The following is a 22997-nucleotide window of genomic DNA, read 5'->3' on the forward strand; positions in this document are numbered from 1 at the left end:
TTCCTTATGTATAGTTTAATACTTGCACTTGGTAGATCCTTGAGAAACTCTTTTAAATTATTAATGAAAAAATAATAGAGGTTGAGCATCCCCAACCAAAAAATCTGAAATGTGCTATGCTCCAAAATCTGAGACTTTTCTGAGTAGGGACAGATGCCACAGATGGAAGAGTACATTATGAAACTTTGTTTAATATACAAAGTTATTTTTTAAAATTGTACAAAATTACCTTCAGGCTATGCACACAAGGTGGATGTGAAAACAACATAATGGATTTTGTCTCTAGACTTGGGGTCCCATCCCCAAGGTATCCACCCATTACATATATGTAATGTTCAAAAGTCTAAAAATACCAAAACCTAAACCCTTGTGGGTTTCACTTTTTTGGATAAGGGATACTCAACCTGTAAAAGCTGGTATTTACTGAGCACCTATTTATGCTAGAAACCATTCTAAGCACTTTGCAGGCATCGTGACTGTTTTACAGGTGAGGCAGTTGAAGCCTAATTAAGGTAAAAGGAGCAGGCCCTGTGGTACATGCTTATAATTTCTGTACTCTAAAGACTGAGGGAGGAAGATCTTGACTTTGAGTCCAGATTCAGCTACATAACTGGACTCTGTCTCAGAAAAAAGAAAAAGAAAAGGATGGTAAATAAAAGGGCTGTGCAGTTAAGATGTAGAGGCAGGGCTCTGATCAGGAACAGCTTGTATAGCTGCAGCCTGTGTGTGGTAGGATGATTTGGTCACACTGGCTTAGTTTAGCTCTTAGTATCATTGTCCTCAAAGACCAGGGTTGGTGACAGGGCAGCTTAAAGAAACATTAGCCATCTTCTTTCCCATCCTTTATCTCCCCAGGCCACCAGAAATAAATATACAAATTCAGTAAAAACTGCATTCAAAGGCAGCTTCAAGGCAAGTGTTCGGGCCCCCAGGCCGACCCCCAAGGCCTGCAATTTAGGAGCTGCCTCTGTTAGGGCTCCTGCAGCAGTTCAGTTCAATGGCTTCATGCCTGTTTTCTAGGAAGGACAATAAGGACAGAGTCTAATTTAGCAATTGTTGACCTACTATTACTCATTGTCACCTAGCTCAGAATGGCATGGAGAGGACAGGATGTCAGAGGACTTTTTAAATCATGGGTCAAGTGTGAGGACATGCAGGGCTGCCCACATCCTACCTTTGGGAAGGCAGGGTGGTCATCTGGAGGGCACCATGGAGCACTCTTGAACGTGGAGAGAATCAAAACAAAAGATGCATGTGGTCTACCTACCTCCTAACATTATTGTAACCACATATACACCATCTTTTTTGTGAAGACAAAAAAGTCTTCACAAGATAACACAATGCCCTACAATGGTTTCATGGAGCTAAGTGTAGTTCTCATTTTCAAGTTCAGGTATAGAGAAATGAAGTGACTTCATTTATTACTTCCCAGAAGTACATAGTTATTCTTTTATAACATAAAAAAGGGATTTTCTAGTTAAGTCATTCAGACAAGTTTGTTTTTATGGACTCGGGAAGAGGAATGGCCCATCCAGGCCAGCATGGTCCTATACTGACTGTTTCCTTTCAGTAAAACATTTGCAGTTTCCCCACAGTGTTCAAATGGATCCCCTCCCTTTAGGATCTTATTGCTGCCAGAGTCCTGCTCACCTTGCTGCTACTCGATTCTGTGTATACTTGGCATACAGTTGTTTCTCTCAGGAACATTGTGCCCACTCTTCTGCTGCTTATTTTTCCTCATAGCTGGTCAGGCTATGCACTTAAATAGACCCAGTAATCCATCCCTTCATTCAACAAGCATTAACTGATCACTTACTGTTTGCCAGACACCATGCGAGGCTCTACTATAACACGATGATTAAATATAATTGAATACTCACCCCTGGCAGTTATAACCCAGAACTGACTTTGGCAAATGTTTTCAGTAAAGTGCCCAAAAGAAAATACGGTAACCTTTATAGGTGATTCGGTACATTCATGCTGCTGTAATGAAATTACTGGGTAACTTATAAATAATAGATGTGTATTTTTCTTGGTTTTGGAGACTGGGAAGTCCAAGATCAAAGCATCTAGTGAAGGCTGCTTTCTGCCTCATAGGTGTTGCCTTGTAGCTGAGTGTTCACATGGTGGGAGGGCAGAAGTGTGGAGGGGCCTCACTAGTTCCCTCTAGCCCTTTGACAAGGCACCAGTCCTGTCCATGAGGGTGGAACCATGTGGCCTAATTAAGTCCTGAAGGCTCTCAGTACTGTTTTATTGGGGGTAAGTTTAAGATGAATTTTGGAGGGACGCACAAACATGTAGACCCTGGTGCAGGCTAGCCAGTCCCAGTTTAGCTGCTCAGCTCTGCTGTTATAGTGCCCAAACATCCAGAGACAGCACAGGAACAGATGGGTCTGTGTTCCAAAAAAAACTTTATTGCAGAGCCAGACAGTGACCTAGATTTGGCACACAGGCTGTAGTTCACTGACTTCTGGTTTAATGGAAAAAAGATCCCATGAGGAGAGCCTCTCATTTCCACACCCAGGACCCATTTCTACCACCATCAAGATCATCTTCAACTGTCAGAACCTTGCACTTAGGACTAATTATTTCAGCCCCCCCACATATTGGAACTGAGGATGGCCTGTGCATCAGGCCTAATATAGTCAGAAATTGAGTAGGTTCATGAGTTTACAATCTGTGTGCCAGACCAGAGCAGGATGTGCATGCAACAGTTCATCCCAGGTGCACGAATATGTAGAAACTGCATTGCAGAGACCCTACTGGGGGCCATGAGGAGATGGGTGAACGAGGAAGAGTGGGCTGACCAGGAAGGACCTTCCAGCAGAAGAGAATAGCATAGTTCTTGGCATTAGGATATACAGTCTGGAGTCCTTGTCCTTCCGTGAGCTAGCCAGGTGATCTTGGGTGAGTCATGAAGCTTTTCAATGTCATGATTTCTTGAGAACATTACCAGTTGTAGAAATGAACTGAAATGCCATGCAAAAGCATTGATTATTGTTACCTGAAAGAAAAAAATCACATCTTTTCTTCTCTTCCCCTATGCTTAGCACTCAGTAGGTCAATTTGGAGTCTCAGGCTGGTAGGGAACTGCAGGTACCACAATGCCCTTCATTGTCCATCCACTGTGGACAGCTCTTCCCAGGCTTGGCTCTGGCCAGCATTTTTGAGTGCTTTGCCCGGGTGTGGGGTGGGGGGGAGGCTGCATTTTCTAGCCTCTTCCAGTGTTCTTTCAGTGTTTCTGTACTAGGTTGCTGGGTTTTGTACCTTTCTAGGGACGATATCATACAGAGGCTTCTCTGCCCTGGCTACTCTGTCCAGCCTCTTTACTTCTCACCATCCACAGCACCCTGAAGCCTTTCCCTGTGCCTTATGCTATCTTTTCCTCTAGTTTTCTAAAATTTCTCTAGAATAGCCTATTATTTATAATTAGTTATTTATATAAGAATTTATTTTTTATAAATGCATATTATATATTTACTTACACAAAGATCTATACATAAACTTGTTTTATATATATAATGCTTTTCTAAGGCTCTGTGCTGGCATGTCCAAAGATATCAATCACTTAGTTCACCTGCCAAACAATTGCTAATGCTTCCAAAATAGAGTGTCCAAATTCTTAGCTAGAACTGGTACTCCACCCAGCTATTTAGTGTGATTTTGATACCATGTATGGGGTGAGGGAAAACCACTACCGCTGGCTTAAATAGCACAACTGCCCTGGCACCATTCCCTGCCCATGTCTGTGTCCAGTCCCATAGTCTGAGAGCTGTGTCACAGGCAGGTGCCCATCTGGTGAGAGTTCCCTGGCCATTCCAGTGCAGCCACCGCATAACTCAGTGCTAGTCATTGCAGCATCATCTGGAAAGTGCTTCATTTATGCTATGTTTGCCTTTACAGAAATAAAAATCAATCTTGGCTGTTGTTGAAGTTGTGCAAGGATCTGAGGAATAAAAAGAATGAGAATATTTACCCAACCCATACTTACACATATGCGCATGTACACATAATAATTGTTACTTTATAGGGATCAAGAATGGTATCACCATCCCCTAGTCCTAAAGACTTGTATCATTGCAGAAAGATCAGTTTTACTTACTGGGAAGTCTGCCTCACTGAACCAAGACCCCGTGGGGACACCACCACTACCTAGGGTGAGGAATTGGGGGATTCAGTCAACCTGTCTTAGGGATTCTTGTGAGTGCTTTCCAAAGAACATGCAGAGTGCTAATGAGGATCACACTCATTGTTTTGCAACAGTGTTTGCATACAAAATGGCGTTAATGGTGCTTAAAAACTGTTTATTGGCTTTTGCTCTTAAGTAAATTAAACTTTTTCCTTATTTACACTGTAAATTTGCTAAGCTAGTTCTTTCCAAATAGGAAATACCATCCTGTCCACCATTACCACACCACACAGAGACAGCCTCCCTCATACCCTCAATGATTCCTGGTTATAATTAACTCCAACAGAAGGCAAATATCAAATCCCCCAGCTAACAAGGCAGCCTCCTTGCAGCTGCTCCTCATTCTGGGCCGTGGCAAATGAAGAGAATGAGCCAGAATCCACAGGAGCTCCTTAGGCAGATTCCCTGCCTCCTCTTTTCTGTAGTCCATTGAACAAATACATATTGATCTGCCATGTGCCTGGCCCTGTGCCAAACTGAAGTCATTCTTTCCACAAATATTTGCTGAGTTCTTCTTACAAACCAGACGCCATTGCTGGTATCAGAGATAGACCAGAGGAACAAAGCAAGCAGAATGTTTTGCAGGTAGAGTGCTCAACATTCCTAAAGAGGGGACAGAGAAGCAATCACTAAGTACATGCTGTAGTATGTGCATTGAAAAGTGAGGCATGGACCAAGAAAACAAAGTAGGGAGGGAGATGGTCTGAAGCACAAGTTGCAGCTTTTAGACTGTGGTCCAGGATGGCCTTCCTGAGAGGACATTATGTAACCCAGGAGGTGAAGCAGGTGAGGAAATGGCCATTGCAGAAGGAGGTATGTCTGCCCCAATTGGCTGGAACAACAAGGAGACCATTGTTGGAAAAGAGAGACAAGACAGAAAGTTGGGGGATTTGGAGACATACTCCTTACCATATGACAAAAGCTGACAGAGCCCTACCATTGTGAACCTGGCAATCCCAGGGAAGAGGGGGGCATAACATTAATTGAATGATTATACATGATAACACAAATAAATGAAATTCAAGTTAAGAGCACACTGTAAGGTACATGGTTTCATGGAAACTTTAAATACAGGGGTTGACTTTTTCTTATGGGCCTGCTAAGCAGGCACCCTACCACTTGAGCCACTCCTCCAGTCCTTTTATGTGTTGGGTATTTTCAAGATAGTCTCATGGACTGTTTGCCCCAGCTGGCTTTGAACTGTGATCCTCCTCATCTCTGCTTCCTTAGTAGCTAGGATTACAGGCATGAGCTACTGGAGGCTGGCTGGGGGTTGACTTATTTGGAGGTGTGGGAAGGCTTCTCTGAGGGTGCTACATGGAAGACAGTGGAATAAAGGTGGTAGGGCCAGTAGGATGGTACAGACAGAGGGGCACCACATGAGCAAACCCTGTCACATGGGGGAGCTGATTGAGTCTGATAATACTATAGGAAGGTCAAGGTGGCCAGAGTAAGAATAAGGGAAACCTCATTAAAGGAGATTTTGGGGGGGATCATTGCTAATGAAATTGGTATTGAAAAACTTACTATGGAATAGAAAGTTCAGAAAAAGATACTAGTTAAGAGATCCTGAGTAGCCCAGATGAGAAACATCAATAATGTGTGTTAGAAAGAAGAAATGTTATGGACTAGAGAAATAATTGACCAGACCAAAAGGTGGAAAGGATGTGGGATAAGACAAAGGAGTCAGAGATGACTCTCATATTTCCACCTTGCAGGAAGGTGGATGGATAGGTGGATGGACAGATGGGTGGTAGATGAATAGACAGCTGGGAAGATAGACAAATTGAAGGATGGGCCATTTGCTCAGATGGGCAACATTGGAAGGGAATGAGATTGGAGGATGGCAGTAGCATGGCAAGCTTCTGAGCTTAGTTTGGAGACATTTTGAAACATTCAAATAAGCTGCCAATGCACCATTATGTAGACTGCTCTAGGACCAACAAGAGAGGGGTCTGAGCTAGATAGGGGTTAGTAAATCATGGGGCAGAGAGGTGGTGGTCAAAGCCATTGGCGTAATTAGATTGTGCAGGGACATGGACAGTGTGAAGAGCGCAGACCAACAAAGGGGCTATAATAATGAGCAGTACAGAGACAGAAGTGCTCAGCCTGTACAAAGGAGCATTGGTGGTGGAGAAAAGGGAGTGTCAGTGGTGTTCTGTTGGTAGATCTGGTACAGTTAAAACTCTGATGTGGCGGTGGTGACAGCAACTAGTGTAGCCAAGGAGAGAAAGAGAATAGACTCTTCTGAGTTTTGTTTTCATTTTGATTGAAGAAAGTCTTGCTTTCCCACTCCATTTCTTAATAATGAGATAACTAAGAGGGGCTGAAACTTCTGACTTAATTTATCTCTCTAGATTCTTTTAACCAGTAACCCAGTCTTGATGGCCAAGGTTGAGGGTTCCACTTTTCCAGGATATTGTATTGTAGCAAAGTTCTTCTGTCTCTGCTAATGAGCAACTCCAATAGTTTTTTTTTTAAGGACTCTACAGTTGTCTTGACCTGGCTTAGCTGTAAAAGCCAGGACAGTGGGAAGGGAGGGAATAAGAATTTAGTTAGATGAGAATTAACTGGCAGGGAGAACTTTTTGCATTATATGCAGGTAGACAAGATTGACACAGAATGTTTAGGAAGACATACAGTAAAATCTAGAAATACCCTGCAAAACCAGAGTCAGGGATCCCTGCCAGGACTCTGAAGAGTAAAGAGTAAGAGTCTGGAACAGGGACAAGTAAATAAGGAGCCAGAAACAAGGCAGGGCACACAGCAAACCAAAGCAAGATTAAAGCTTCTTACAGAGCCACCTGCTATCAAACTCAAGATTTCTTCTCTGCTTCTCGCTTGCAGCCTGTGTGGCTGGACTTGAGACCCCTGGAAAACAAGCATGGCCAGACCCAAGGAATGGGGTGGGGTGTCTTGTACTTCCTACCTGCCACAATCACATCGGCTCTTTTGCATCTTGGGCTTTGCAATCAGTACAGAAGCAGCGTCCTTGGCAAGATGTCACCACAGAAGGAACAAAGCCATTCCTTGCAGAAATCACTAATAATTAAAATTAGTTTTGGGTCTTCTCTCAGAGACTGAATGTCACTTAGATCATTGTGATTCAATGATGTCATCAATATTTAGCAGAGACAGAATTGGCTGGAGGCAAAAGATTGTCAATGACATGCTCACAGAAATGTCCATGGGAGTATCTAATCACACACAAGTTAAAATTGCAAAGCCATTACTGATATCATTAGGTTTAATATGAAAGTGTAAATATATTTGAAGCTACTTAGAGGTATTTTTTTTAATATAATGTTATTTGATGGCAAGGACACAGCAAGTACCATGTTTCAGGGACTTGGGTATAGAGACCTATTTTTTGTTATTTTTTTCCCTAATTGCCCAAGAATTTTAAAGTTTTTTCTAAAGTTTTTTCCTCTTTCACCAATACATAATAATTATGCACACTTGTTTGATAATTTGATACTTGTATGATCAGATCAAGGTACTAAGCATTTCCTCCTCTTTAACCATTTATCATTCTTTGTGTTGGGAGACTTTGAACTCCTCTCTTGTGGTTCTTCATAACACATATAATAAATTGTTATGAATGATAATTATTCTACTGTGCCATAGAACATTAGAACTTATTCTTCCTATATAACTATATTTGGCACCTGTTGTCTAGCCTCCTTCCTTCCCCTCTTTCTAGCCCATAGAGACCTTCTTTAATCTCACATGACCTACCTGTATTCATAGACACATGCCAAAAGCCTTTGTAGATGATAATTCTTAAAAGTAACTGCTGGTTGTTATAACCAGGTCTTTATATGCCAATTTCTTGTCCAAAAAATCAATTTACCTGCTTTGATAGGAACATCAAGTAGTCCTTTATGCAGACTGAAATTCTCAAGGTGATGAGTTTGTTGCATTTCATGGTGGGGTAACACTGAGTTGTGATCATGATATAAACATTACTTGGATTTTGATCATACTAGTCATGCACAGCAAATAGCTTTCTTTACCTCCAGTTATAAAAACAATCCATATATATTAAAGAAAATTTGAGTCCAAAGTTTATTTTATTTTATTTTATTGGCAGCACTGGGATTTGAACTCAGGACCTCATGCTTGCTAGGCAGGTGCTCTACTACCTGAGCCATTCTACTAGCCCATGAAAATTTGTACAGTAAAGAAACACTGGAGAAAAAAATTGCTCGGAATCTCAACACCCAAATGTAAACCCTACTAATACTTGTTTCTATTTCATCCCAATCTTTTTTTTTCTATGCCATGAAGTTATTGGCTTTATTTTTTTTTTAATTTTTTTGTTGGCTTTATTTTTCTTATGAAAATAGGTCTATTGGTTTTCTTTGGTTATAAAGACAATATAAACCACATAAGAGCTAAAGAAATACATAAAATCATGAAGGTGAAAATAAAAATTACTACAAATTCTACCCCCAGTTCTCCCAGTCTACATAGGTCTGCATATATAGTCATCACTTAGTATAAGGGTGGAGGATTAGTTCCAGGACTCCCCCATGGATACCAAGATCCACCAATGCTTAACTCCCTTACCTGTAAAGGCATATATTGGTGTATAAAGTATGCACATCTGACATAAAGATAATACCTTAAATCTTGTCTAGTTTTCTTATAATACCGAATACAAATGGCGGGAAAGTAGTTATACTGTATGGCTTAGGGAATAATGATAGGGAAAAAAGTCTGTATGTATTCAGTACAGACACAACTTTTTTCAAGTGTTTTCAATCTGAGGTTGGTTATATGTTTGGATGTGAAATACACAGATAAAGAGGGCCAACTGCAATTGGGTACATTTGGATTATTTCATGGAAATGACTTTTACTAGACATGCTGCCTTGTGAACTGCTCTTCTTCACACTATAATATGCCACAGCAACACTTCAATGTAAATAAACTTAAAAGACCCACAGTAATCCCTTATAATGACTGTATTAAGAGTCCTTTGTTTATATGACCATCATGGATAGATTCAATGTTGATCTCACTGAATCATTTAAACAAGTGTTGAAAGAAAAAGTGTTTTTTAGAAAAGCACCTCTCAGCATAGATCCACTGGAGAGGGAAGAATCTAGAGGTGAAAATGAAATAGCCAGGTAAAAAATTAGCAGGTCTTGCACTAAGACATTGGAAGTAATAAGACAAGTGGTAACTAACTTCTATTTCTTATTATGTAGCAGATACTTACAAATGCATTACTTATATGAGCTCACTGACTCCTCACACTATAAAATAGTGACATTATTATTCTTCCCATTTCACAGTGGGGTAACTGAGGCATGAATTAAGTAACTAGTTCAAAGTCACATAACCAGAAAAGCACGGAACTGGGATTCAAACAGGGATTGTGATTCCAGAGCCTGGAGTCTTATACTCTGTACGGTACCTCCCAGAAGTAGGGATAGAGAAGAAAAGCTATTGAGAACATGCCTGGGGGTTAAATGTAGTAGGTTGAACAGCATCCAGTCTGTTTCCAAACCTTTTTTCTAGCTCTCCTTTAAATTTAGCTCACCTTCTTCATCCCCTAAAGATTGGCTACCTGGAGTTTTCAGCGTTCCCCGCTCTGCTGCTCTCCAAGCAGGCATCCTGGCTCTATGTGCTTTAAAAATGGTATTATGAAATTTCCACAAGGATGTTGCTTTTATTCATGTAAGTGGGATGATTTCTTGTTAATAGGAACTGTTAGGGTTTAACTATGAGTTGTCCCCTAAGACTCATAAATTGGGTGCATGGTGGCCAGCTAATGAGCTTTTGGAAAATGATTGGATCTGATCTAATGAATGTATTCAGAAATGATGACATTATTGGGAGGTGGTGAAAAGCAGGAGGTGGGGCCTATAGAGGAAGTAGGTCACTGGGGACATGACCTTGGGGGCTGTATCTTGCCTTGGCCCCTGCCTGTATTCCCTTACTATGTTTCCTATCCTCCATGAGTTGAATAAGTCTTCTCCATTCTGCTCTCCCTACCAGGATGGACTGAAACCATGAGCTCAAATAAATCCTTAACTCCCTTAAGTTATTCCTTCAGGTATTTTGTCACAGAGATAAAAAAAAAAGTCTAACTAACTAAAACAGGAATGTTCCAGGCACTTAACATGTGTGATCTCACATGTCAGTTGATCTTTCCAGCAATTCTAGTAAGGTAGCCCACTGTTTCCTCCTTTTTTCAGAAGTTCACTATCTGTGAAAGTCATAGAGCCAGCATTTAAATCAAAGTCTCTAGGACACCAAAGCCCTTGTTATTTTCATTCACTACAAAATAAAAATGGCTTTTGAATAGCCAAAGAAAAGACACCTATGCTGGAAGAGAAATGCAGATGGAGTTCATACCCTAAAGCTGTGCTCAAACTCACCCAACTGAGTCTTGAGCCCCTCACTCTCATGGGTAATTGGCCTGCTGCTAACCACAAATCCCATTGAACTTCTCAGTTTATACCTGAAGAGCTGAGTTTTTCAAACACCTTCCTCCTTTCAACATAAATGTCTAGATCCTGACCCTGAGAAAGTTCCCTTCCAGCTGACAGCCTTCAGAGCAAACTGCAGGACAGGGACTCAGTTGGTGGGCACTTGACATTTCTTTAGGTCTTTTGTCTGAGTGCCTCCCGTATTTGGCCCATGCCTGAATTATCCTTTAGGCATTTTCTCATGGAAATTTGATAACATAGCTTCAGGATTGCCCCTAAGAATAACCGAGTTTTCCTAAAAGAATGCTTGATCTACATTCATCTTCGTAATTGGCATTGTGATTCAAGATGAGTGAAGGCTCAACAAAATCTGGTGATGAGTCCCATGTATTTGCCCCAACAGCCTATATTACTTTTCTAGTCAAATGAGCACTTGACTTCAAAGATGATTCTAGAATGCACAGTCTATTCTGAGTCATTCTTAGATATCCAAGCAGCAATGCAGCATGGGCTCTGTGTCTAGGAGGGCCAGTCATTTTACTTCCGCTTTGTCCTCCTTTCACTCCCTCAATGTGGGTGGTAGTGACACGTTCCTATTTACCACATTTCTTTTTAGAAAGCATGATTTTCACATCAGCCTACAGAAAACTAGAGGGTTTTCTGATAGGTGCTGGGCCACAATAGCCAAGAAATGCACTTATGTGATGACCAGTCTGCTCTCCATGGACAAAGCATGTCCTGTGTTCTCTACAGTTGGACTCCTAGATGCTAGCCCACTCTCTCTGCCAACATATACAGTTAGCCCTCTATATCCCAGGGTTCCACATTCATGAATTCAACCAACCTCAGACTGAAAATACTTGGACAGACATTTTTTCTGTCATTATTTTCTAAGCAATATAGTATAACAACTGTATGGACAGCATTTATATTGTATCAGATATTATAAGTAATCCAGAGATAGCTTAAACTATACAGGAGGATGCACTCAAGTTATGTGCAAATACTGTGCCATTTTACATAAGGATTTGAGCATCCATGGATTTAGGGGTTCTGAAAATAGTGTACTACAGATACCAAGGGACTACATCTTCCTGGCTAAAGCAGATTCACTTCTCAGTAATTAAATTTATTTTACTACTGAAAGAAAGAATACTCCATAACCTTCATTTATCTAAATATTCAACATATCAACTCAGTATATATTGATAATATGTAACTATTGTCCTCCACTAGCAGGCTACAGAGTCACTATCACCCCTGCCTTATCTCATCAGGGAAAGGAACTAAGCTCATCTCAGGAGGATCTTCCTGGCAAAGGAACCCAAAGGGCTCAAGTCCATCAATGCACTTCCTGTCCTTGAAAGTGCTGCTTCCTGGAATGTGTGGGGCTAGGGTAGGAAATGAGGGGCTCTTACACAAGGGAGGGATGGAAAAATTGGACTCTAATTTTAATTGTGGTAAACTACACATACATAGCATTTATCATCCTAAACACTTTTTAAGGGTACAGTTCGGTGGCATTTAAGTACATTCACATTATTGGGTAGCCATTACTACCATCCCTCTCCAGAATTCTTTCCATCTTGCAGAACTGAAACTGCATGTATTAACATATTTCCATGCCTCACAACCCCAATACTGCTATTCTGTTTCTGTCTTTGTGAATCTCACTACGTAGACTCACAAGCCAGTCCCTATAGTATTTGTCCCTTTGTTCATTTTGTGCCTTTTTATTTTGCATCTCAGAATGTTTCTTTTCTTATATTGTATTTTATTTTTTAGCATGTTATTGTTGTACTAGGGGTACATTGTGACATATATAAAAGAACTTACAGCTGGTGAAGTGGCTCAAGCAGTAAGAGCACCTGCCTAGCAAGCATGAGAATCTAAGTTCAAACCCCAGAGCCGCCAAAAAGAAAAAGTGCTTCCAATATATTTAGATTCACCCCCGCCATCATTCTCTTTTATCCCCCCCTTCTTAGAATAGTTTCAACAGCTCTGTTTTCCATTTTCATACATGAATATATTTCCATATATCCACTCTACTTCACCCTTTCCTTATATCCCTCACCCCAACACACATTAGTACCAAATCCCAGAAAGGACCTGTTTTACCTTCCTATCCTTTGATTTTGAAAAAAGATATTTTTGTTTGTTTAAGGTAGCTATACAAGTAGTTTCTTTATAACACTTCCATGTATGTATTTATTATATCCCAAACTGGCTCATTCCCTCCATTTTTCTGCTTTCCACCTTCGTCCCTTTCTTATGGTGATTTCAACAGTTTTAAATATTCTCTGTTCATTCTTATATAAAAAGTACATCAACCACATTCACCTTTTTTGCTTCTTTCTTTTACTCTCTGCCTCCCAGTCCTGCCCTCCCCTTAGTGTGACACAATGTTTCAAGGTGGACTCTTTAGCAGATTGTTATAAAGCAAACACTCATAAAACCAACAACTAAGCTACAGCAGCTAGAAGTGGCCAGAACTCCCAGAAAGCCCCAGTGTAACTTGTTCTGAGCACAGATGGCCTCTTCCATTGGAGTAGTGACTGTCAAAAGACACTTAGAGTAACATTTTTCATTTTTGTCTTTCTTGTTTTATGTATCTCCTAGGAGCATGATTTAAGAGAAATACAGTGTGAACCACAAATATGAGCCACATATATAATTTTAAATTTTTCTGATAACCACACTAAATAACCCAAAGAAATAAGTGAAATTAATATTGATATCTTATTTAACCCAATATATCTTACACACTAGCATTTCAATATGTAATCAATATAAAAATTATAAATTAGATATTTTATATTAAGTTTGTCATGCTAAATCTCCAATGTAATAGCTACTAGTCCATGTAACTATTTAAATTTAAATTCACGGACTGGCACGGCATCTCACATCTGTAATCCCAGCTACTTAGGAGGCAGAGATTAGGAGGATCACCGGTCGAGGCCAGCCCATACAAAAAGTTAGCAAGATCCTATCAAAATCAGTAAGCTAGACACGATTGTAAGTACCTTTAAAAAAGGAAATATATATATATATGTATATATATATACACACACACACACACATATGTGTGTGTGTGTGTGTGTGTGTGTGTGTGTGTGTGCATGTACATATAATCTTTGGCTTCCTGTTGAGCTCAGTATAAATGTCCTACATGACCTGGCTCTTCCTTCCTGTCTGGTCTTTATTCCAGCCACTCCTCCCCATCCCCTATGAGTCTGCATTTGGTTTCCTGAACTTGCTAGATCCTTCTTTCTCATGGACTGAACAGGTGTTATTTCATAGACCTGGGATTTAGGAACTCTGTCCTCTTTACTTCCAATTTTCACACTCTCAGCTTGATTGTCCCTTTATTAGGGACTCACTTCCTGGCCCCTCAGAGTGAATCCTATGCCATGCACTCTAATAACTCTCTTGTCCTTTCCAGCATAGCACTTACCAAAATTATATCCAAATCATTATTTGTGAAATTACTGTTTAATGTCTTTTCCATTGCCTATAGGTGCCATGAACTCAAGGACTTTGTATCTGATTTACTTACCCCTGTATTCCCAACACTTAGCACAGTGTTTAGCACAAAGCAGATGCTCCAAACAAATACTGGATAAATTAGAAGACCTCATTGATAAGAGATCATTTAAGTTGGATCTTGAAAAATGGGCAAAACTGGGCTAGTTAGAGATGGAAGAGCAGGTAAGAGATTAATGGAAGGTGAGACAGCTCACTATTTTGACAACCTTAGATAAGCCTATTTTAAACTAGACTTTGAAACAGCATTGTGAACAAGTTCAGACCTCTCAGGTTATGTTGGACAAATGTCCATTTGTAACATGGTAAAGGGTTCAATACTGTTTGTGTTGGTTACAGTGTTGCACATGGCACTGTCAACTGCTGTGAATGGAGCCCCTGGTAGTGGCCACTGTGGCCTTGGGGAAAGGTTTTCTTCAGGTATTCTTGGGTTATAATCTAGTTGAATTCACCTTTTTTTATCATCCTAAATACTTTTTAAGGGTACTGTTCGGTGGCATTTAAGTACATTCACATTATTGGGCAGCCATTGCCACCATCCCTCTCCAGAACTAAAAGGGGGTAAAAATGCCATCATGTATGTAAAAACAGACACATTATGCTGAGTATGTGTCTTAGCAGTTTCTCTACCACAAAATAAGAGCAATTAAATTTAGAGAAGTGGCAGCCAAGTTAAACGTAAGAGTAGAGGGGTGAAGTGAACTGTAGGAGATGATAGAAAAACTTAATTTCAAAGCCATGTAGAAGATGAGAATTCAATCTTGTCAGACTGAAGTTCCCAAATAGATGGTTCCAGAACAACTTGAGGAGACACCAAGGGTGGTAAATCATAGAGAATGAACAGCATTCATCCTCATGTTCTGAGAGATACAAAGTATAAGTGGGTGGTGCTCTCACAAGGAGGAAACAATATATCCTTACGATGGTTCTGCTCCTAAAGACTGGAAGGTTCTAATGTGTTACCTGTCTTCTTAAAAACCCTCTTCAGAGGAGCCGACTAGAAAGGGGTTATGGGTGGAAGAGATGAGACTTAGTTCTGGTAGAGCATCTTTTATTCAGGAAGCCTGAATGGCCTCACCATAGAAATGCCTAAAGCTCTGCTCTGTCATGGTTATGTGTGTGTACTAGGCCTCATAGCAAATACAAAAGCTGTAACAATCCACACATACTCAGTGTATCAACAGTTCACCCTCCACCACAGTCTCCAACACTGGCAAGACGTATAGTGAGCCACTGGTGTTAAGTAAGCTGTGTCCTGGGGGGAATGAGTCTCTGATGTAGGTCACCATGAGGACCCGTATTTTGCTGCATGTGGGCCCATTGCTGGGTCTGCTGCCATCCTGTTTGGATATCAACTGTAAAGGCAGTGAAAAGGACAGTATGACTATCTGTTGCCTGGCACATGACAATAGCAACTGACATCTATCCATCACTTACTGTATGCTAGACTTTTCCTGCTCTCTTTATGTGTATTATTTTAATGCTCACAATTATCCATGTGATAGCCCCATTTACAAAGAAGGAAACTAAAGGGATGAATAGAGAGAGGGATGAGGTAACCGGCTAAAATCACAAGTGGGGATCACTTACCACCCCCCAGCAGGGATTCTAACCCACACCAGATCCCCAACTTTACACATATAACCACCATCACATATCCCCTTTTGAGCAGAGCAAGAAGACCCAGCTTCCTCTAATTTTTGCCAGCCCAGTTTGTAACTACATTTCAGATACATTTATTGAGCCCTGACTCATTGTGAGGCTCTGACATGAAATAATCTGTCATGACACAAAGTGAAAAGCCCCATCAAAGGAGCATTAGAAAATTTACACAGATTTCTGTCTGCCCACACTGTTGACAGCAGACAAAACATGCAGCCATCAGGAGGTTGAACCTCAGGCACTCATAGGAAATTGTGGCTCATGCATTAGCCTGTCAAGCCAAGGAACAAGATCCAAGTCAGCACTTGACCCCATAATTGGGGGCAAAAAGATCCATCACCTGTAGTTCTCCTGCCTCAAACTGTGGACTTTGTTCCTCACCCTCAACCCAAATAGAATGCTGGGTAAAGTTGGCGGAACAAGGCAGTTGTAGCTTTCTACCTGGGTTGCTCACTCCAGCAGCATTGGAAGGGAAGTTTAGTAAACTGCCTTATCAGGCTGAAATGAAAAAAAGATTTATTCACTAAAAATAACATTAATTTAGGATTTTTCCCCAGTAATGGAGATGGAGCCCAGGGCTTTACATATGCTGGGTAAGTGCTCTACCACTGAGCCAGGACAGTAATTTTTAATAGAATGTATTTTTTCAAAAACCAAAATGTTCACTTCTCATTTACTCAAATAATATTTGGAGGGGGCCACACTGTGTTCCAGGCACTTATTTAGTGATCACAAGAGGAAAATTTCTGCCTTAAAGAACTTTTAGAACTTTGTTTTTTAAAAATCAAGACTTCTAGGGAAGCAACTGAGATGCTCGATAGTATTTGTGAAGATTTTCCATTAAGGAAATAGTAGTGTACAGCCCCTGTACACTACTTCCTGTATTCCAGACATTATGCTTGGCAGTGTATGTTCTAATCCTTGAAGTAGCTGAATTTTAGGCAGATTCTGCCATCCTTCTCCAGATAAGGAGGATGGATCTGGGTGGGTTATTCAACCCATGTAGACACATGATGATGGGTGACAGCATTACCTTTACCTACAGAAGCCCTCAGGTACAGAGCTGGGGCTTAGAGAACTCTTGGATGGTTCATTAGGAGCCCATTTGAAAGTCCCAGAAGATTGGACTGTGGTATGGTAACCATCATTTGTCAAGGCAAATGTCATAGACAACTTTCAACATCTCAGGCCTTACATGTGATTTAGTGAAATTGCTGAAACTTCCAATCCAAGAAATAACTCTTTTTGAGTTATAGGGCTACAAGTAAAAGTCTCCAGAATTCACCAATGCTTTATGTACATCAATGATCAAAGAACAGGTTAATGGTATTTAGTGTACAGGTAAAGAATTATAAATCCTTCCCAGTCTTAATAGCAAAATAGGACATTTAAAGCTGTGTGGTATTTAATTTGTTATGTTTGTGTTAGTGGGCTTTCTGTTACTGTAATAAAATAATTGAGAAAAATAAACCTAAAAAAAAAAAAGGGAAGGTTTTTTTTAGTGCAGTTTCAGAGAAAGAAGAAGAGGGACCAGGGTTCCATTATCCTCTTCAGGAGTTCACTACCAGTGATATCACTTCCTTCTACTAGTCCCTGAAGGATCTACCACCTCCCAATAATGCCACAAGTTGGGACCAGGCCTTCAGCACCAGGCCTTTGGGGGACAAAGATCCTAGCAGTAACAGTCATAAATGCAGCATTTATGGGAACATTCTCTATGTAATGTGTGTGGATTTTGGGGCTCAGAGCAGCTTAACAGGCTTTCATTGATGGTTGTTTTCTTTTTCCTTTCAGATGATCATTCCCGGGTGAGGCTGCAGACAATTGAAGGAGACACCAACTCAGACTATATCAATGGAAATTATATCGATGTATGTATTTTGAAACTGTCTATATGCCCACCCGTTTTGACATAGTCCATATTGTGTGTCTGCTATACAATTAGTGTACTCATGTTGGTTTCATTCCCAAAACAAGCATACTAAAGTTGTCCCACATCTTACAGAGCTACAGTGACAATAGGGTTATTCCTTTCCATTTGCAGGTGAACGTCTCTGTAACATGCTATGCCTTCTTTGCTATCTCATTATGTGAACTAGAAAAATGTTAATTCCATTTTTTGTCAACAACTTGTAATTATTTGACACTTTTTAAAAAATCTGTTTGCATATTAATGGGACAAAACTCTCTAATTCCTAATGTGGTGATTTGCAATCTCTTGTCATTGCTGCACTTTTAAGTTGCCTTCAAAGTAGGCTGCAGCTGTTCTCCAGGACTTCCAATGCAAGCAGGATGTGTCATTAAATATGTAGGATTTTTAATTATTGAAGTTGCTTCTTTGTTCATTCTGCATCATGTTAACTTAATGTTTTACATTAGGATACGTTCTTTAGGAGACAGCATGTTTTCAGTTGAAAGAATGAATGAAATCAAAAGTAGACTGAAAAATCAAGGGAAAGTTGTAACTCCCTCCCAGGCCGAACTCTACATGAAACAGATTTCAGCACACATTCTCTGCTTGGCCAGCACACCATTTCTTAGTCCATCAGTATTTTCAGGGACAGGTTTTTAAGCATCTCTAATCCACAAGTCCAAAATCTGAAACTTTTTGAGCAACAGCATGACACCACACAAGTGGAAAATTCCACACATTCCACACATGACCTCACATGACAGGTTGCTGTCAAAACACTAGCACACAACCCAGAGTTTATTTGGTGTCCCCAGAGAAAAAAGAATCTCCCAGCTGTGATAAACTGTGTTTCATGCACAAAATTACTTAAAATATTATGTCAAATTACCTCCAGGTTGTATTTATAAGGTGTATATGAAACATAAATAGATTTCATGTTTAGGGTTAAACTCCATCCCCAAGATATCTCACTAGATATATTTGTGTATATATTCTGAAATCTAAAATTCAAAACACTTCTGGTCCCTAGCATTTCAGATAATGGATGTTCAAACTGTATATGGATTGTTTCATTTTCTTGGTTTAGTATGACTCAGGTGCTACTAAAAGCAACTTAGCATCATCAACTCTAAGAAAGAGTTCTCTAAAAGTAACCACAAAATGTTAATTTTAGTGCTAATTAAAAAATTTATAGTTGTTGAAGCTGTAAAATGACAAAACCTATATTTCAACTGCAAAAAAAAACCTTGACATTTTTCGTTACAGATTTGTGGGAGGGACCTAGGGATGATTATTGAACAAATAGTTTATAACTCATTCATCAAAAAGAGTGCATCACACAAGGGAGGGGTGAGGATAAGTAAGACACCTAAAAAATTAGTTAGCATTTGTTGCCCTTAACGCAGAGAAACTAAAGCAGATACCTTAAAAGCAACTGAGGCCAATAGGAAAAGGGGACCAGGAACTAGAGAAAAGGTGAGATCAAAAAGAATTAACCTAGAAGGTAACACACACGCACAGGAAATTAATGTGAGTCAACTCCCTGTATAGCTATCCTTATCTCAACCAGCAAAAACCCTTGTTCCTTCCTATTATTGCTTATACTCTCTCTACAACAAAATTAGAAATAAGGACAAAATAGTTTCTGCTGGGTATTGAGGGGGTGGGTAGGGAGAGGGAGGGGGTGGAGTGGGTGGTAAGGGAGGGGGTTGGGGCAGGGGGGAGAAATGACCCAAGCCTTGTATGCACATATGAATAATAAAAAGAAAAATAAAGTAATACAGGAATTCAAAAAAAAAAAAAGATAAGGAATGCCAATTTTTTGCCATTTTTTGGGGGCAGTACTGAGGTTTGAAGTCAGACCTTGCACTTGTTAGGTGGGTGCTCTACCACTTGAGCCAGGCCCCCAGCTGGAATGCCACCTTTTGAGTTGGCACAGTGTCTGGAACAGAGCAAAGAGAAGGAAGAAGAAGGGAGGAGAGCTGTTTGGGGTGGAGATGGAGTGTTTCACAGGACAGGGTGCCACATGACTACCTGCTGTTCCTAGCAGGACAGAGTCATCCCTCCACTATCTTTAACTTTCCACTTTCCTTCTTGTTTGGAGGAGACTGGAACGATCATTGCTATTGGTGAGACACCTGCTCACTGTAATGAGCCCAGGGTCCTCAGCAATCAGCTATGAGCAGTTCCTTGTAATTGGCTGATAAGAATGACAAGGTGTAGAAAGCACAATTCGGGTTTTTTCAATTTGCACGGGCCATTAGCAGGAGCTCATTAAGACATGAGTGAAGAGAAAGTTTTAAATAAAGAATCCTGTTCCCTGTATAAAAAAATAAAAAAGGTCACTTGGCCCAGAGAGTAGAGATGGAAGGGGAGAAATGGTGAGATCCTGGATCAACACTGAGGTCTGAGCCAATGGGGTTTGCTGGCAGATTGGCTATAGGACGGGGAGCGGGGTCAAGGATGATGCTAAGAGGTGAAATTGCCATTTTCTCATCAGACTGTTGATGGAGCAGATTTGGATAGTGTTTAGGGAGGAAACAAGGAGTTCAGTTTTATTTATGTTAAGCTGTAAATGTTTATTAGATGTCCAATGGAAGCATTGGGTAGGCAACTGACACGCATCAAAATTTTAAGGTAAAGGTCTGAGCTGGAAACAAGAGTATAGGATTCATGAAGATACAGATGGTATTGAAGGTCACAGAGCTGGACCAGATGGCCAAGACAGTGAGTGTAGACAGAGGCAGATGCCCAAGAACTGGGCATTCCAAGTTCAACAACAAAGGGAAGAGGAAGAACCAGCCAATGAACCTGAGACCAACTGATTAGGAAGGTAGATAGGCAGAAAGGCAGGAGATAATCATACCCTGGAGCCAAGAAAATGAAGTATTTTAAGGGGATCTGTGATACCCATGCAGCCGATAGGTTACATAGGTGAGGATTGAGAAATCACCATGGTGTTTAGCAACATAGGACATTCCTGGGTGGTATGGGTGACTTCAATTTATCAAACATGTCTCTCCTATCTCCTTGGTACCTTTTTGGGCATGAGAAATAGAGAGCAAATCAGTCAAAGTTCTTGCCCTTGTGGGACTTACCAGCTAACAGAAAATGAGAAATTGTGTAAAGAATTCTATTTAATATTGGTCATGATTCTATTATTTGAGACCAAGGTCAGGTCAGTGGTATAATAGAATGTGTTTTCTTTTGTTGTGCATTGCTGTTGACTCATTTTTAAGAGCAAAAATAATCTAACAGATCCACATTTAAGTTGTCTGAGAATCTTGTGTTTCTCTCCAAGATTCTTTCTGTTTTCTAGCTAGCTTTAGGCATATATTTGGGGTGATCTCAGGAAGCAGAAATGGAAAGTATCAAGGTCCATGCTGATATAATGTGTTATTGGGTATAATTTTCTCTGAGTTAGTTTTATCTTTCCCAGATACATACTCTACAGTATGTATGTCTGCTTTTTTTTAGTCCCAGTTTTCATCTTCCCTATTTCCTCTAGGGGCATGATAAAAAAAGGAGAGTTCTTGCAGAATGTATGCTTCTTTAAATTTCTGGCCCTTACTACAGCATTGTGTCATAGTATTAGCAGTGTTTAAGAATGGTTCTGAGTATTGTTATTGATGTGACTGTCTATACTGATATAACAGAGTATTGTTAAGTCCTTGCCATACTGCCAATAACATCCCAAACACAAATGAAACTCTTATTGCACATTCCCAGCCTGTTTGCACCTTAATAGGAGTTGTAGTCATGTTATTTCAGAGGATCCATAAGTTGTTAGTGTTTATTGCTCATCCATCATCTCATAGCCAGCATATGATTAAGTTACTCATTCCACCCGTGGAGCATCAGAGCTGTTATATTTGATGCAGTTTTGCTTATTAAGAGAGACCCAATGATCCTGGGCCTGCAATTTAACTTTGTGTTAAAGTGATGCAGCTGTTGGGGTATGTGTATGCGTGTGTAAATGCAGACTCATTTTCAAGACCTAGCATGTGACTTCTGTGCTACTTATTGATTTAAAGTTTATCAAATATTCTTTCTCATTTATTTCTAGGGTTATCATCGACCCAACCATTATATTGCTACCCAAGGTAAGTTTCTTTCAGCTTTGACATCTATCTTTGGTTGCTTGCTTGCCATTCTCCATCATTTATTTCCTATTCCTCCCACCTTCAGGAAGATATTACATATTTAGTGCATTGCAGTTCTAGCCATCAACACGTACAACCTTATTCTCCTGTCAGAAGTTTGGGAAACAGAACCATTTAGTGAACTTCCATGTTGAGATCATTAAAAGAAATACGTTCATCAGCTCATTATTGAATTCAGTCTGTCTCTCTTGGGAATTAGTCTGACATTTGCAAGACTAGATGGATAGATACCATTCAGTAAATATGTGCTACCTACTCTCTGTACAAAGCACTGGGCTACCTGCTGCTGGGGAGCTGATCTGAATTCAGTCATCGTATTTAGGGGGAAGATGTGAGGGACCTGGATACACCTGAGTAGGTGCAATCCTAGGTAATTTCTGTGAGAGTTACTGATAAAGTGTTAGGGAAATTTGGAGCAGAACAAGGTTGCTTTCAAATGAGATGGCTCAAAACCATCTTCATGGCAGAGGTGGGATTGGGAGTAGGATTTGTAAATGAACAGACATCATGAACAAAGATCTAGAAACAGGAAGTGAGCACTCTGGTGGAAAGCAGTTGGCAAGTCCTTCTGGCTAAAGGAAAGAAAAAGAAAAAGCTTAAGAAAATATGGAAGAAGCTCATAGCAATAGTTTTTGGGTTTTTTTTTATGATCCTCTCTGCCACCCATGAGGCTAGTTGTCTGTGAAGTATAAGGGGTGAGAGAACTGAGGTATTAGGGAAGGAGGCATCTTAATGGACCAGGTGATAAGTGGATATGAGATGAACTGAAGAAGTGCTAAGAAGCAGAGAAGACCCAGGTAAGGTTGAATGGCATGTGTTTTCTCCATTTTATTATTTCAGCAGTCTCCAGTGATATAGTACCACAAAGCTGATTAACACAAATATAACGAAATGCATCAGATAATCAACCTATAAAAAGACAGGTTTATTCTAGTTTACAGTTTTAGGGGTTTCAGTCCATTACCAGTTGGCACCATTGCTTTGGGCCCCTGGAAGCACAGGATATCATAGCAGGAGTGTGAGGTAGAGGAAGCTGTTGATCTCATGGTGGGGAAACAAAAAAGAGAGGAAGAGTGGGGGCT

General features: G+C 40.3%; 1 protein-coding gene across 13 annotated transcripts in view; it reads left to right on the top strand.

The window, feature by feature from the left end:
- The window catches only part of Ptprm (protein tyrosine phosphatase receptor type M), a 747535-nt gene that overhangs the window by 620554 nt on the left and 103984 nt on the right, over nucleotides 1–22997 (top strand). For all 13 annotated transcript variants that reach the window (XM_074070314.1, XM_074070316.1, XM_074070315.1 and 10 more), the window contains 2 exons: nucleotides 17635–17711; nucleotides 21819–21855. In XM_074070314.1, the coding sequence (XP_073926415.1) occupies nucleotides 17635–17711; nucleotides 21819–21855 (114 nt within the window). The remainder of the gene's footprint in view (nucleotides 1–17634; nucleotides 17712–21818; nucleotides 21856–22997) is intronic.

This window comes from Castor canadensis, chromosome 4 (genome assembly GCF_047511655.1).
Source record: "Castor canadensis chromosome 4, mCasCan1.hap1v2, whole genome shotgun sequence".
NCBI lineage: Eukaryota > Metazoa > Chordata > Mammalia > Rodentia > Castoridae > Castor > Castor canadensis.